Source organism: Pogoniulus pusillus, chromosome 18 (assembly GCF_015220805.1).
Source record: "Pogoniulus pusillus isolate bPogPus1 chromosome 18, bPogPus1.pri, whole genome shotgun sequence".
NCBI classification, from domain to species: domain Eukaryota; kingdom Metazoa; phylum Chordata; class Aves; order Piciformes; family Lybiidae; genus Pogoniulus; species Pogoniulus pusillus.
In genome coordinates, this window is record NC_087281.1 from 19,981,503 (window position 1) to 19,996,328 (window position 14,826).

Consider the following 14,826-nt stretch of genomic DNA (forward strand, 5'->3'; position numbering starts at 1 on the left):
GGGAGGTGGTGGAGGCACCGTCCCTGGAGGTGTTCAAGAAAAGCCTGGATGAGGCACTTGGTGCCATGGTCTGGTTGACTGGATGATCTTGGAGGTCTCTTCCAACCTGGTTGATTCTATGATTAACAGCTCACTTTTGTCGGTGCCACCCAAGCTGATCTTTGGTTCTGAAAGGTTCTTCCAAAGGACAGTACCTCTCATGGGGATTCCTGTAGTAAAGCTAAAGGCTGTATTTTGATGGTCAGCAGGAGCTACAGTTTGGTTTGTCCGAGACATTAACAGCCAATTGGTTTTGTTAGACTAAATTCAAAGTGTTTTCAGGTTTAGTGTGCTAACTACAGCTGCTGGGTATCCAAACACCTTGGTGTGCTTGGGATATGTTACAGATACTATGTGCCCTGTTTGGCAGATTTGCTTGAAATCCAAGCTCGCTCATCTGGATTTGCATTTACCTAAGCAGTCATGGAGCACATGAGGTCTGCAGTGTCAGCACCTTGACAGTTACTTTGAGCAGAGCAGAAGTTCCCAGGCTATGGTGAAGTACCAATGGCAACACCAGTCTAAGACACTGCAACCTGTGCAGCGCCCACTTGAGCAGTGGCAATGCTGCTGGTGGCAGGGCCCACTGCTGACCCAGGTTCAAGAAACTCCCTTGGCTGTTTAATTAAAAAGCTGACAAGTTACCTCCCTGTACTGGTTCCGAGCTGGTCTCCAGACAGAATGTGGAATTTACCCCAAAGAAGTAAAAGAACAACATTCAGACAGAATTTGGAAGTTAAATGGAAATAATATTTACAAAAGCAGATGATAATACAAAATATAGTAAGAGAAGGAAATATACAACCTGGCAAATGCCCAGTCCCCCTGAACCAGGCCCAAAGCAAAAATTATCTCTTCCTGTCCCTGCCATGTTAGACCTATCTCCCACACAGCAAACTCAAGCAAAGTTAAGAGCCCAGAGCAAGCAGCAATGGAGAAAAGAAAGAGAGAACAGACTATGATATCTGGTTATTTAGAGATTGCAGGGTGATGGGATGAGATAACAATATTCACAATCTCCTGTGTCCATTCCCTGGGGACTATCCAGCCCTTTGGTGCTCTCTGGTACTCTGGAGATAGGACATTAATCCTCAGCCTATAACAACTCCAGCAGTTGAGTTGTATCCCAAGCCCTTGTACCTCTAAGCTGTGGTTGCTCTGAGCAGCTGTGCTGGCTGTGGGGTGTTGTGGTGTGCCACTCAGCAAAGTTATGTCCCTCAAACATCGTAAATTCAGGCAGAGAGCTGGCAGCCACTCTTAAGGATGGGCTCTGCCAGCATCCAGCTGCCTTGCCTCTGGACTTCACAAAAGGCAGATGAATGCACGTTGTAATAGGACCGCTAATTCTCTATGCATCCAGGACACTGGCAAATGGGAGCACTCTGCTGTGGCTGTCAAAGCTAGTGCTGCCCTACTCCTCTTACCCAGCACCTGGTAAGGGGACGTGCTTTGCCTTGCTTTGTGTGCTGAGCCTGGCATCTCTGTGTCCACTGCTCAGGAAGATTGCCTAGGACGTGACCTGTTGGAGAAACTGCAAAGGCTGATGTGTGTTCCACTTCCCAGCTGCTACTGGACTCTAATCACTAGCAAAGCTACAAGAGGCTGAGGAACTCCTAACCTATTAAAAGGAAACTTGACAAATTTTATAGAGGTCATCAATTAAAAATGAGAGTTCCAGGTCGTCATGGAGCACTCCAAACTCCCCCCTGCACTGTCAGCAGAGGTTTGAATGGGGGAAGGTGAAGCTGTGAAATTGCTTTCACCTCCTACTTTGGGTTTGAACGGGGAAAGGCAAAAGGCATCCTTTTCCTCTTGCTCCCACAGTGTACTCACTTGTAGTAAAACCCACACTGGAATCTGGGATTGTGATTGGCTGGGTTCTTTGTGCCCATTATATGTTGGCACTGGACACACTATCTAGGAAAGACTTTGAGTGACAAGAAAGTGTGTGCAAGTCCATTAGGTCCATGGGCTGCATTTTGATCCATTTGAGAGATTTCCCTGTGGCACGCAGACGTGGCTTTTCAGAGTGGTGTGTCAGTTCTGCAGTCTTCAGGGCAGACAGTGTGCTGCATTTGCTGGTTACCTGCTTGTGCTGCTTCTAACCTGTGTGAAGGAGAGAAATCACCCTTAGTGTTTTCTCAATTTAAGCTAATGAAGCTGAAAGAGTGCCTTCACATGTGCCTCATAGGGGCTATTCAAGCTAAGCTCATGGGTTTTGACTCTTGAGATTCCTTTCAGGGAGTCTTTTTTACCTCTTTACCACTTTTCACCTTTACACAGCCTGAAACAAGGTCCCCAAATACTGGACTTCATTGATGAACTGTTCTGCTCCCCATAGCTTGGCAGGAGAGTTAGGAAGGAATTCAGGACATCAGAGCCTTTCCTGCAGCCATCGTGCCAGCCTGCTTCAGGTGACTGTGGGGCAGCAGTGTGAAGGGCCTAAACACACCTTTGTGCGGCTTGGGTCTTGTCCTAGCATGGCTGATGGCCAATACAATTCTCCCTTTACAGTGAGATAAATTATGTGAATCAAATGACCCTCTCCCTGCCCCCTGCCCTGCCAAACAGGGAAGTTTTTTTATTGGGCACTAGTGAAATGTGGCCAAACCCCACTGCCAGTGAGGGATGGCAGGGAGGAGGAGATCCTCCGTTCCCTGTGACTGCCTGAGTGACATGGTAAATGCGGTTTCGCCTGGCTCCCTCACATTTCCCAGGTCTGAACAGTCATTACTGTTAGCTCAAGCAAAGCCAGGCTTTCCTCCCAGAATAAAGGCCCATTAAACCCACCTAATGACAACACAAACCATGTTGAACAGAAAATGGCCTGTGTTCCCCCAGGCTTCTGAGGCTTGTGCGTTTTGTTCTGGCTTTCCCATTCTTAATTTGGCTGTGGGAAATGCTGCCTCCCCCCAGCCCGTCCAGCACAGGCACACAATAGCTGCTTGTTTTTCGTCTGGAAGGAATTGCTGAGCCTTTAAATAGCTGGAATCGAGTTTATTTTTCTTCTGTACTTCAGGTCATTCATTACTCCACTCACAGCATCCCAGAAGTGAAGATTTCCATTGGAATTTCCCTCCTTCATGAACCAGCCCCGTGTTAGTCTCCACCTAATCCTGCAGCAAAGCGTCAGCTTCCAACACATTAATTCACATGCCATTAAGCAAATATGATCTGAGTACCAAAGATGAGCAGCAGCTGATGCAATGTAGCTGGCTGAAAGGTAACTGTAAAGGTCAGATATTTGTTACGTCAGAGAGACCTGGAAAGTTTAGTAGAAGCAATGAGCAAGAATTGATGACAGTCAGGGCGACCAGCTGAATGGAGGCTGGCCAGGCCAGCTCTCATTTCCAGCACTCTGAAGCCAGAGGACAGAAGAGTTCCCCATCTTTGGGAGATGCTCTCCACCTCTGCAATTGCTTTTCTCAAGCTGCTTTGCCTTTGCACAGCACAAGCCTTATGGCTGCTGTGAGCTTTAAGAGGTTTAAAGGAAAGAAAGTCCCTGTGGCCCAGAGAGGTTGTGAGATCTCCTTCACTAGAGACTTTCAAAACTTGCCTGGACACATATCTGTATGACCTACTCTAGGTGATCCTGCCCTGGTAGGGAGTTGGACTTCAAAAGGTCCCTTGCAACCCCTAACATTCTGTGATTAAATCACCAAAATCAGATAATCAGTCAGGGTTGGAAGGGACCACAAGGATCATCTAGTTCCAGCTCGACACCCTACCCTAGATCAGGCTGCACACAGCCTCATCCAGCCTGGCCTTAAACAGCTCCAGCCATGGGGCCTCAACCACCTCCCTGGGCAACCCATTCCAGGCTCTCACCACTCTCATGCTCAACAACTAGCTCTTCACCTCCAGTCTGAACCTACTCACCTCCAGCTTTGCTCCATTCCCCCTAGTCCTGTCACTCCATGATAGCCTCAAAAGTCTCTCCCCAGCTTTTCTGTAGGCCCCCTTCAGATCCTGGCAGGCCACAAGAAGGTCACATCGGAACCTCCTTTTCCAACTGCACAGCCCCAGCTCTTTCAGTCTGTCCTCACAGCAGAGCTGCTCCAGCCCTCTGATCATCCTCGTGGCCCTCCTCTGGACATGCTCCAGCATCTCCACATCCTTCTTGTAATGGGGGCTCCAGAACTGGACAGAGTAGTCCAGGTGGGGTCTCGCCAGAGTGGAGTAGAGGGGGAGAATCATCTCCATCTCCCTCGACCTGCTGGCCACACTTCTGATGCAGCCCAGGATCTGGTTGGCTTTCAGAGCTGCAAGTGCACACTGCTAGATCCCGTTTTGCTTCTCGCCCACCAGCACCTCCAAGTCCCTCTTCTCAGGGGTGCTCTCCAGCCAGTCACCGCCCAGCCTGTATTTGTGCTTGGGATTGCCTCAAGTTTCTATCAGCATCGTTCAGCCTATCTGCATCTCGTGCAACCTCGTTCTCCCACTGGGTGCTACTCCCTGAGCATGTTTTACATCTCCTAGTTTTGCCATTACTCTTTTATAACCCCGTTTACATGCTGGAACCTCGGCAAAGAGGCCGCTAAATTGAGGCAGGGCTGCTCTTCGAGGGTTTATGGTAAAGCACTGCGCAAGCAGTTGGCTCTACATTCGAGCTCGACACCTTGTTGCGTGGCAAGGAGTGCCGTGACCCAAAACCCACGGGGCGACATACAAAAGACTTGCCCCTCTATCCACGAGTGAACGGCCGAGAACACGACTGACAAGGCAGATGACTGTGAGCGTTAGACTTGTCGGTTTCTACACGCCCAACGGAGAAAGCCAGAGCACCGGCGCCGGGAAAGGCGAGCAGGGAGGGGCGAGCCGCCTTTGTCTCAAAACCTGCGAGGCGCCGGGCCCTCGGAGCGCTGCCGACCGTTCTTGTGTTAGGCCACGCATCGCCCACGGCGGAGCGCGGACAACTGCGCGCCGCAACTGCCGCCCGCGCAGGGCAGGGGTGCGCGCCTAGAGCAGGGGTGGGGAGGTAAGGCACAGCGGTTGTGAGCCAGCGCCGCAAGTGCCGCCCGCGCAGGGCAGGGGTGCGCGCCTAGAGCAGGGGTAGGGAGGTAAGGCACAGCGGTTGTGAGCCAGCGCCGCAAGTGCCGCCCGCGCAGGGCAGGGGTGCGGAGGGAAGGCACCGCGGGCGGAGAGCGGTGCGGAGGGAAGGCACCGCGGGCGGAGAGCCAGCGCCGCGCTCCCCGGCTCCTCCCTCCCTCCCTCCCTCCCCGCCGCGGGTGGGTGCGTGCGTGCGTGCGCGCGCGCGCCCCGCGCCGTGACCCATTTCAGCGAACAAAGGATTTTGCTGGAATCTCAGCGCTAGACCTAAAATGGCGCCGGCGCGAGCGCCCGCCCCCGCCGCGCACCAGTACCATAGAGAAGGGGCGGGACGGAGCGGCCAGAGCGGCCCCTCCTCGTGTCTTCTCTAGGCGGCCGTAGTCCGGCCTCGCTGGTCCGCGGTGAGGGCGGGAGCGCGGGCGGAGGAAGGTTCTCTCACATCATGGCGGATGAGGGCGACTCTGAGCCGAAGAAGGTAATGGAGGATGGAGGGGCGGCGAAGGGCCATTCCTGCCCCGTGCGCGGCCGTAACCCTGCCCGCTCAGCAGAGCACGCGGGAAGCTGCCACCCTGCTCCGCCTTCCTCTTCTTCTTGAGGCGGTCGGCTGAAGGAGCCGTACGCGTACCATCTCGCCTCGCTTTGCCTGGGCGGCGGCGAAGTTCCCGGAGAGCCGTCCCCGGTGGGGTTACAAACCGGGCTGGGCCAGACAGGTGCAAGAGGCCGGCGGTGCTTGGAGCTTTTAACGCGCGTTAAGGTTCTCCTGCCCTGCCCGCTGAAGCGCAGCCGGGCGCTGGGGAAGGAGGAGCAGCAGCTGTGCGGCTGCTCGCTCCCTGCGCGTCAGTGCCCGCCAGAGCAGGTGCTGCGCTGGGCGGGCGGGAGGTTACCGGGACCGGCTGTGAATCTCTCTGGGTTCTGCTCCAGAGCAAATAGTTAGGAAACCGTGCACAGACACCAGTGGTAGAACTGGGGCTCTGTAGGACCGAGCGGGTGGGTGGGAGTTCTCTGTTTCTCTATGGACGTCTTTACGGGGCTTTTCGCTTTGTAGGTGAAACGCTGTCATGGTGTTAGAGCCTTTGGAAGGCCGGTAGTTAGCAGCGATTAATAAGTGATTTCAAGTATAGCAACAGGTGAAGTGCTATTTTAAAAGGCTGCATCACTCTGTGGCTGTAACGGGGATACCTTCTTCGCCGACAAAAGCAACATATCAAGTGACATCTTCGTATGAGAGTACTTGAAATTACTCGTTAGGGGATTAGACCAACAGACCAAATCCATTTTGTCTCACTTGTACATGGGGGGGGGTGTGTGTGGTATGTGGAAACAGCTGATGCTTGTCCGTAGGGAACAGCCAGAATTGATGGGGATTTCCATGTTTGATGGGAGGATTCCGTGCTTGCATACGGATCCACCTGTTGTCAATTGCCCACCATCCCTGTTACCACAGGCAGACTTAGTTCACAATTAGTTGTCAGCCCTCCACAAATAATTGACTGTAGTACTCCAGAATACACTTTTCCCACACAGAATAACCTTACAAAGAAGCAAATCAATTTACAAATCGTCTTGCAAGATTTTAGTGACCAGTTGCACGTGTATTTGAACACAGTAGCATGAAGACACGTTCTCACATCTATAACAAATAATCGAGCAGAAGGAGGTGCAGCTGTAAATACAGTGCAGACCCCTTAGCTCTGACCCATGTCATGGTGAGGTATTTTTCTGTATAGTTTCTCAGTCATGCTTGTGCCAATTTTCGGGTGGAAAATAGGGGTGTATTCAACTTGGAAGATTTGTGTTACGCAGAGGCCAGTGTGGGCATCTCTGAAATTAAAAACATATTTGCCATTTTACAGCTGGGTTTCTGAATGTCACTTGTAATTACCATTTGAAAAATTCAGAGAAAAGTGATAGATAGAAGCTAGGGTAAGTTATAGATATGAGACAGAGTAAGAGATGCTCTTAGAGGTCTCCAACCAAAATAATTCTATGATTCTGTGAAATGGTTTTAATAATGTTTAACAGTAGGCTCATTAAAGTGTTGTACATAGAGGAATTTCTCTGCACAGCCCTTGCCTATGCATAGGATTAGATTTAAAACTGTTTTATAAACCTTTGTCAAAGGTTTATAAAGGGTTAGTTAAAGACCTCTAAGATCATCAAGCCCAATTGTCATTCTGGTTAATGTGCACTATATGGTTCCTTGCTACATGTACATTCTTCAGTAATTTCAGGTTTGTTTTTTTTAGCATGCCTTTTCAGATATTAAAATTATATGACAGAAGTAGCCACATAATTGTTTGTAACTTTACCTGCTGCTTGTGATATATGAGCAAACATTGTGGATTCTTACAGATTTAGTATTTTCCTTTTGGGGGGAATGTACATGAAAATAAGTAGTTAGAATCAAAGAATCAACCAGGTTGGAAGAGACCTCCAAGATCATCCAGTCCAACCTAGCACCCAGCCCTAGCCAGTCAACTAGACCATGGCACTAAGTGCCTCATCCAGGCTTTTCTTCAGCACCTCCAGGGATGGTGACTCCACCGCCTCCCTGGGCAGCCCATTCCAATGCCAATCACTCTCTCTGCCAACAGCTTCCTCCTAACATCCAGCCTAGACCTCCCCTGGCACAACTTGAGACTGTGTCCCTTTGTTCTCTTGCTGGTTGCCTGGGAGAAGAGGCCAACTCCCACCTGTCTACAGTGTCCCTTCAGGTAGTTGTAGACAGCAATGAGGTCCCCCCTGAGCCTCCTCTTCTCCAGGCTGCGCACCCCCAGCTCCCTCAGCCTCTCCTCATAGGATTTGTGTTCCAGGCCCCTCACCAGCCTTGTTGCCCTTCTCTGGACACGTTCCAGCACCTCAACATCTCTCTTGAATTGAGGAGCCCAGAACTGGACACAGGACTCAAGGTGTGGCCTGACCAGTGCTGAGTACAGGGGAAGAGTAACCTCCCTTGTCCTACTGGACAATATATATTCAATAGAAAGGGTGGATCAGCAGGTTTGTAGAAAATGATGTTGTCTAAATCAGTGGTCAACTTCTGAAACCGTTCCTAATACAACTGTGGATGTTCACTTTTGCTCAGATATACCCCTGGAAACAGGAAATTCTCAAGTGATTGGTTTTGACTCCCAAAATAACATCACTTTGATAATAGAATTGGCATTATAAACTTCTAGGAAAGTTTTTTTTTTTAATTTGTGGTATGTGGTTTGTTTTTTTTTTCTTCCAGTCCTTTAAACTCCTGGGATTTCTTGATGTTAAGAGTATCCCTTGTGCACGAGAATCAGTGCTCTATGGCTCCCTGGGATCTTTCGTTGTGGGTCTTGGACACTTCTTAGCAACTAGTAAGTTTTTCTTCTGCTTTTCATATATTTATTTGCAAGTTAAAAAGAATTCCTTCTTGCTGTTAGGTTTTAATAATAACAGGATATCACCTGAGGTTTCTTTTGCCTAATTTTTGTTTTACTTCCAGGTAGAGTTAGAAGATCTTGTGACTTTGCAGTTGGTGGCTTTATTTGCACAATGCTAGGATACTGGTATGTAAAAAGCTTCTTGAATTTAGACTGATCTAGGTTAGCTGCTTTGTACATGATCTCTGTGTGACCTTTCACACTATTTTCAAACTCCAAAAAGCAAAGCATATTCCTGGTGTCGTTGGTTGTATATTTGTCTGATCATTATATTTGGGTTCAAGTTTTCAGCTGTCTGAATAACTCTGATTTGACACTGTCACCCGTATGAAGTGGGATATCCTATTTTCTTTTCATCCCCTCCTCCAGGTTTTATTGTCGGTACAATTTGGCTCAGCACAGGATCCGTCAAAGAATGCTTAAGGAAGGAATGAGAAACAAAATTTTGTTTGAAGGCAGTTCTCTTGATCCAGAAAGAAAACAAACTGGCAATGAAAGAAGTGATTCATAGTCTACTCTAGAGGATTCTGTGGTCAGCTTTGGGAGAGGGTGGTCCAAAATTGGCAATCTTCCCTGTATATGCATGAGGTGCCTAAAGCTTATAAATCATGCTGGTTTACCTAACAAACACAATCAAGAAACTAATATCAACTCTATTCAGTTGGTACAAGCCTTTATTTTGTATATGTATGTATGTGTATGACTGTGTACGTGGTTAGGATTGACATCCTAGTAAAATCTGGGAACTGAGGTCTTTCACATGGTTTATGAGGATTACATGGTGCATTACTTTTCCATTCATGGTGGAACCTCATTTGTTTTAGCAAATTGGTATCTATGCCTCATTTTAATACAGGAAGGTATTTTCAGCTGCTGTCCACTGTGTAAATGTGTGTTGCACTGCTGCTCTTAATTGTGCTGTTTGTAAAAAGGAATACAGCAGGTGAAGGCAGTGCTTGTGCAAGGTGAGTAATACCAGTAGTCTTCATAAGATTTCAGCTGCAGAGTAAGTTCAGGTAATTTATATACACTGTGAAGTCAGAGAATTTGCATTTTTGTTTGCTCTGTGTGAAATTAAGAATAAAATGACACTTGGGAAGAAGTCTAAGTTATGTAAGTAACCAATATTTTTACTTGATTAAAAATCTTACACAAGACATTTCCTCACAACTGGTGGAATAACAATTTACATTATTTGTGGCTAGTAGTTGGTTTTTTGTTTTGAAAAAGGCATGTTCTACTTGTATACTTCACTGTCCATTTTCAGTGAAAAGGAGTATCACTATAGAATTTAGAGGAAATCATCTGATTTGGAAATACAGTGTTAGATCTAATTGCATGTTAGTAAAAAAATGAATGGTGCCATAACGTTGCTTTGTCTCCATCAGTAACACTCTGTACCACTATGTACTTTTTCACAATGTGATTTACAGTATATTATGCTTCAAGCACCTTTTTAATCTAAAGGCATTCACTGAGTGAATGCTAGTTAGGCATACTACTTACACTAGGATGACAAAACATTGACCTTCTGGATTAGCCTCTCAAAAGAAGAAAAGAAATTTGTATGCTGTTCCATTTTTTCCTCTTTTCCTCCTGTTTCTTTTAGAGAAAACAATAAAGATAAATTTTATGGAGGACATTCAATATTTTTTATAGAAAAAGTCTTCAGAAAACTTGACTTAGCACAATTAAACACTTTCTGTCCTCAATGCAAAAATTAGACTCAGACGTTAACTGTTAGCAACTCAAATTCAGAAGAGGAAAATGCTTCCCCTGCTTCTGTGCTGGGGGGGAGGAAAACTTCCACTTTGGATAGGGTAGGATGTATTGCCTCAAAGCCCTTGGAGTAGCAGTGGGAAACTGATGGAGCCATGAGCCAGGACTTAGGAAACTCCTATTTTAGTACATGGTTGAGTTCTTTCCTATCTGACCTAAGTAAAGGAACTGCAACCTAAGCAGGGTGTGTTTTGACTGCGAGGTCATAGTTTAGCATGCAGATGAAAATGCACTCTTTGGCAAAGAATAGTTTTAGAGAAAGAAAAGAATGCTGGTTTGTGTTGATAGTAGGGGAGTTAGCATGTGCATAATGACATCTTTAAAATCACATGAGTACTGTGGCTGTGTTAAGAAGGCAGAAGCATCACGATACTGTGTGCATTAAAAAATCTGGGGAAACTCCAACATTAGATCCTCTCTGGTGTTAATTAGAGTTGATCTAAGCTACTGCATTTAAGCATACTAACTCAATAGCACCTTAACTATGGTATTACAAATTCTGGCCAGTATCTGTGAAATTCTGAATATATCTGCATTGCCTCCATAACTGATCTAATATTTCTGCGCCACTGTGCAAATGTAAAATGAGTATGCCAGATATTAACAGAAAAATGGAAAAGAGGCACTATGCAGCAGTCTGGCTGACACATTTGAGCTTCATTGACTAGTAAATGGAGGGGGATCTGAGCTAACCAAAAGTCAGAGCCTTTACCAAATGGGACAGGAATAAGGGAATAAGGCAAGGAAGCTGTGAGCAGGACTCAGATGACATGAAAGGAGAGGGCCTGTAACAGCAAAGGGAAGAATTCTTATGGTTAAATGTGCAGGGGTGGGGGGGGAGGGGACAGAGGACAGAGAAGTCTGGCATGATTCCTTGAAGCTCCAGTTCCAGCTGCCTCTTCAGCTAACTATGGAAAGTGGATTGAAAGTGACCGAAGAGTTGCAACCCCCTGTTGAAAGGACAAGGGACAGAACAAAGCACAAAAATCTCATGAATTAGGATACATTCACAAGCAAATTATAGTAACTTAGGAAATTATTTTAAAAATTAACTTACTAACATTTTAAAATTAGTGAGCTGTATCTGTGTTAATACTAAGTGTTGTTATTCAGATCACTGGTGGAAACAGCATGCATCTCAGTTTTACTATCAGGCTTGGTATCTTTATTGCTGGTTGTGACAGCTTGCTTTATCAATGTTCAGTACACTCCTCAAATGAAAACTTACCTGACAGTTATTAAAAATGAGAAATAGTAATTGTGTAGATAATTGGTTTTCAGCCCTCTGAGCCTTAAAAAGGAGAGAATGAAGTATAACTACTTTAAGCTATGAAGTTGGTAAAGCCACCTTTATTTTACTGACAGTTATCTTACTCGGTCACTGAATAGCAGCTGCCAAGCACCTTTTTTTTTTAAATCCCTGAAGATCTCTCCCTTCAAGTAATGTAAAACACCACAAAAATAAATAGATGGGTGTGGTGGTTTGGGAGTTTCCCTCTCCCCACTTAGAATCACCAGGCTAACTCAGAAGGCTGGAAGTTTAAAGTGAAGTACTGCAAAATTTACAAGCATATATATATATAAGTATTTAGTTATATACAAGTTAGAAGTAGTAGAGAAATTCAGAACCTCTTATGAACAGTGAGACTGCCCAGGAGGGTTTGCAACCACCCTGCTCCTTCCTACCCCTCTTTAGCTCAGAGATAACCAAACAAGCCCTCCTCGAAAACTTAGCTGTTTAATTTGTGGATAAGCAGAGGTGAGATGCCAGAGCTGATAAGGGATTAGAAGGAAATTATTAGAACGAGTTACATAGGTTTCAGGCAGAGGAGGTAAGGCAAGATGCAACCAAGCACCTAGACCACAGTGAGAGACTTTGTTATTGCCTGTTCATACCTCTGAGCAAAACCAATGGGTGATACAGACATTGCTGTTATTTTCTTTTCACAGCCAATGATCTAATTCATTTCTTTAAAAATATTCCAGGTAGCCTCAAACCAGCACAATGAGTTTGTGGCTCCATTCACTCCACACCTTACTTTTCCTGCAGTACCAATACTGTGGGGAAAAGGTGTTCATTAGACTCCTCAGATGCACTCAGGAGTCCAAACAGTGGGGGCCCTCTGAGCCTTGCATGGAGGCAGGTCACTGTCAAGGCAACGAGCTGAAGCATGGCAATCTAAGGTTAATTGCCAACTCATTACCAGAGATGGGAGTGATCAGAGCACATCTCCTTTCACTGAAGCAGACCTAATGCTTCAGCTGTTGACTACTGTGACAGGTTCAAACCCCAAGAACTTGAAGTTAGTGGCAGAGATAGAGATGTCACCCCAAACTCACCTTTTACCTCTTTACCCAAGCAGAGATTTCTGGGAGTTGTTTGTTCTCATGACATTTTGCAGGCTTCCAGGCTCTTATCTGTGCCACCACCTGTACCCCAAGTCCTCAAGTGATGCAAAGGAAGGGTCACCTCCTGTCTCTGAGTCTGCTGTTTAGTAGGATGATGTTTGGGGGGTTTGGGGATTTGTTTTAGGGAAATATATTTGTAATTTCTGGTGTAAGCAACCCAGGTAGCAATGACATACTGTGTGAACTTAGCTGTTCAAGCTCCCAAGTGAAAGATTTTCCCCAACTTAGCAGGCTAATCCCCATACTTCTCTGATTCCACTATCTAGGCATTTAGCTCAGGAGCTCAGTGGTCACCAGTGAAATTTGTTTGGTTTGCTCCATTTAAAGTTTGACACAAATATGTTGTTACTACCTTGGAAAACTAAACAAAGCAAAGGCTTTACAGTATGTTTAAGTGGCCAAGAAGATGATCCTTTGTTTTTTTTTGTTTGATTGGTTGGGGTTTTTGCCTTCTTTAAATCAAAGAACCAGGAATTAATTAAGTGTAAGAAGTGGAGGTGAGTTGTGGCTCGTGTGACTTAAGGCCTTGGAATACATGTCCTTTTTACTTAAAGTGCTGCACTAAACAAGTCAAGTGGAGGTGAGGAAATAGGCTGATGAAGAGCAGGTGGAGCCTTGGATAACATGATTTGAGGATGATGCAGGCTTCCATTCACGGCTAGCAGCACTCTGGCTGAAACTGTTCACAGGCCCTCATGTTTTCACATGCGCTTAGTTTGCCTGACAGCCATCCAGCAATAGGTCTGCCTGTTCCTGCAGTAATAGGTCACAGCATCTCTGTGTCTGTTTGTTTTAAAGATCAAGAGCAGTTTGTTCTTAGGAGGATATTTTAATCTTTCCAGTTTCTGTCATCTGTCATGAGCGAGACTGCATCAGAGCCCTCAGCTTCCCTGAATCTGCCAGGAGCCAAGTGACTGTACCTAAAACCTCTTTCTTGCCCTTCTTGAAGACTGGAGTGACATTGGCTTTCCTCCAGTCCTGAGGCACCTTTCCTGTCTGCCACAGTTTGGCAAAACTGATGGAGAGTGGCAGAGCAATAACATCAGCCAGTTCTCTCAGCACCCTTGGGTGCAACTCATCAGGACCCATGGGCTTGTGAATGCTCAATTGGTGTAACTGGTCCCTCCCTAACCCAGTCTGCACTGACTAGTGGGGAGCACTCCCTCCTCCAGGCTTCCTCTCCTTCATCCAGGGTCTGGAGTACATAGGGGAGTTCAGCCTTAGATGTAAAGACTGAAGCAAAGACTCTGGAGAGTTGTGCTGCCATTCAGAGAGACTGAGGCTGGAGAGTCAGGCAGGGAGAAATTTAATGAAGTTCAGCAGGGGCAAGTGTAGAGCTGTGCACTTGGGAAAGACCACACCCATGTATCAGAGGTTGGGGACTGACCTGCTGGAGGGCAGTGAAGGGAAGAAGGACTTGGGAGTCTGGTGGATGGAGGGATGGCCATGAGCTAGCACTGTGCTCTTGTGGAAAGTGCCATTCTGGGTTGTATTAGAAGGAAGTCTGGTTAGTAGGTCAAGGGAGGGTCTCCTTCCCCTCTCCTCTGCCCTAGTGATGCCTCATTTGGAGTATCATGTCCATTTCTGGGTCCCTCTGCTCAAGAAGGACCAGGAGCTGCTAGAGACGCTCCAGCACAGAGCCACAAAAATGATTAGGGAAGTTGAACATCTTCCTTATGAGGAGAGACTGAGGGAGCTAGGGCTTGTTAGCTTGGAGAGGAGGAGAATAAAGGGTGACCTGATTATAAGTGTGTAAGGGGTGAGTGCCGGGAGGATGGAGCCAGCCTCTTCTCTGTGATGCCCAGTGACAAGACAAGGGGCAATGGGTGGAAGTTGAGGCATAGGAGGTGCCATGTGAACCTGAGGAGGACTTTTTTCACTGTGAGGGCAACAGAGCACTGGAACCAGCTGCCCAGGGAGGTTGTGGAGTCTTCCTCTGTGAAGATATTCATGGACTAGCTGGATACTCATACCAGTGTGGTCTGGTATGGGTGATCCTGCTCTGGCAGCAGGGCTAGACTGGGTGATCTTTCGAGGTTCCTTCCAGCCCCTGACATTCTGTGATTCTATGAAAGAAGGTATTCAGCAACTCTGCCTTCTCTGCATCCTCAGTTAATAGGCCTGCCTCCTCATTCAG

The 14,826-nt window shown here is 46.8% G+C and overlaps 1 protein-coding gene across 2 annotated transcripts; it reads left to right on the forward strand.

The window, feature by feature from the left end:
• The first annotated feature begins 851 nt into the window (after window positions 1-851).
• LOC135183542 (cytochrome c oxidase assembly protein COX20, mitochondrial) lies at window positions 852-10,138 on the forward strand. 2 transcript variants are annotated; one of them, XM_064158677.1, is made up of 4 exons: window positions 852-899; window positions 8,321-8,435; window positions 8,564-8,627; window positions 8,871-10,138. In XM_064158677.1, the coding sequence occupies exons 1-4, from the start codon at window positions 852-854 to the stop codon at window positions 9,010-9,012; spliced, it is 369 nt and encodes a 122-aa protein (XP_064014747.1). In that variant the 3' UTR covers window positions 9,013-10,138. The 2 variants fall into 2 exon arrangements, with proteins under 2 accessions (XP_064014747.1, XP_064014746.1); XM_064158676.1 differs by lacking the exon at window positions 852-899 and adding an exon at window positions 5,331-5,563.
• The last annotated feature ends 4,688 nt before the right edge of the window (window positions 10,139-14,826 follow it).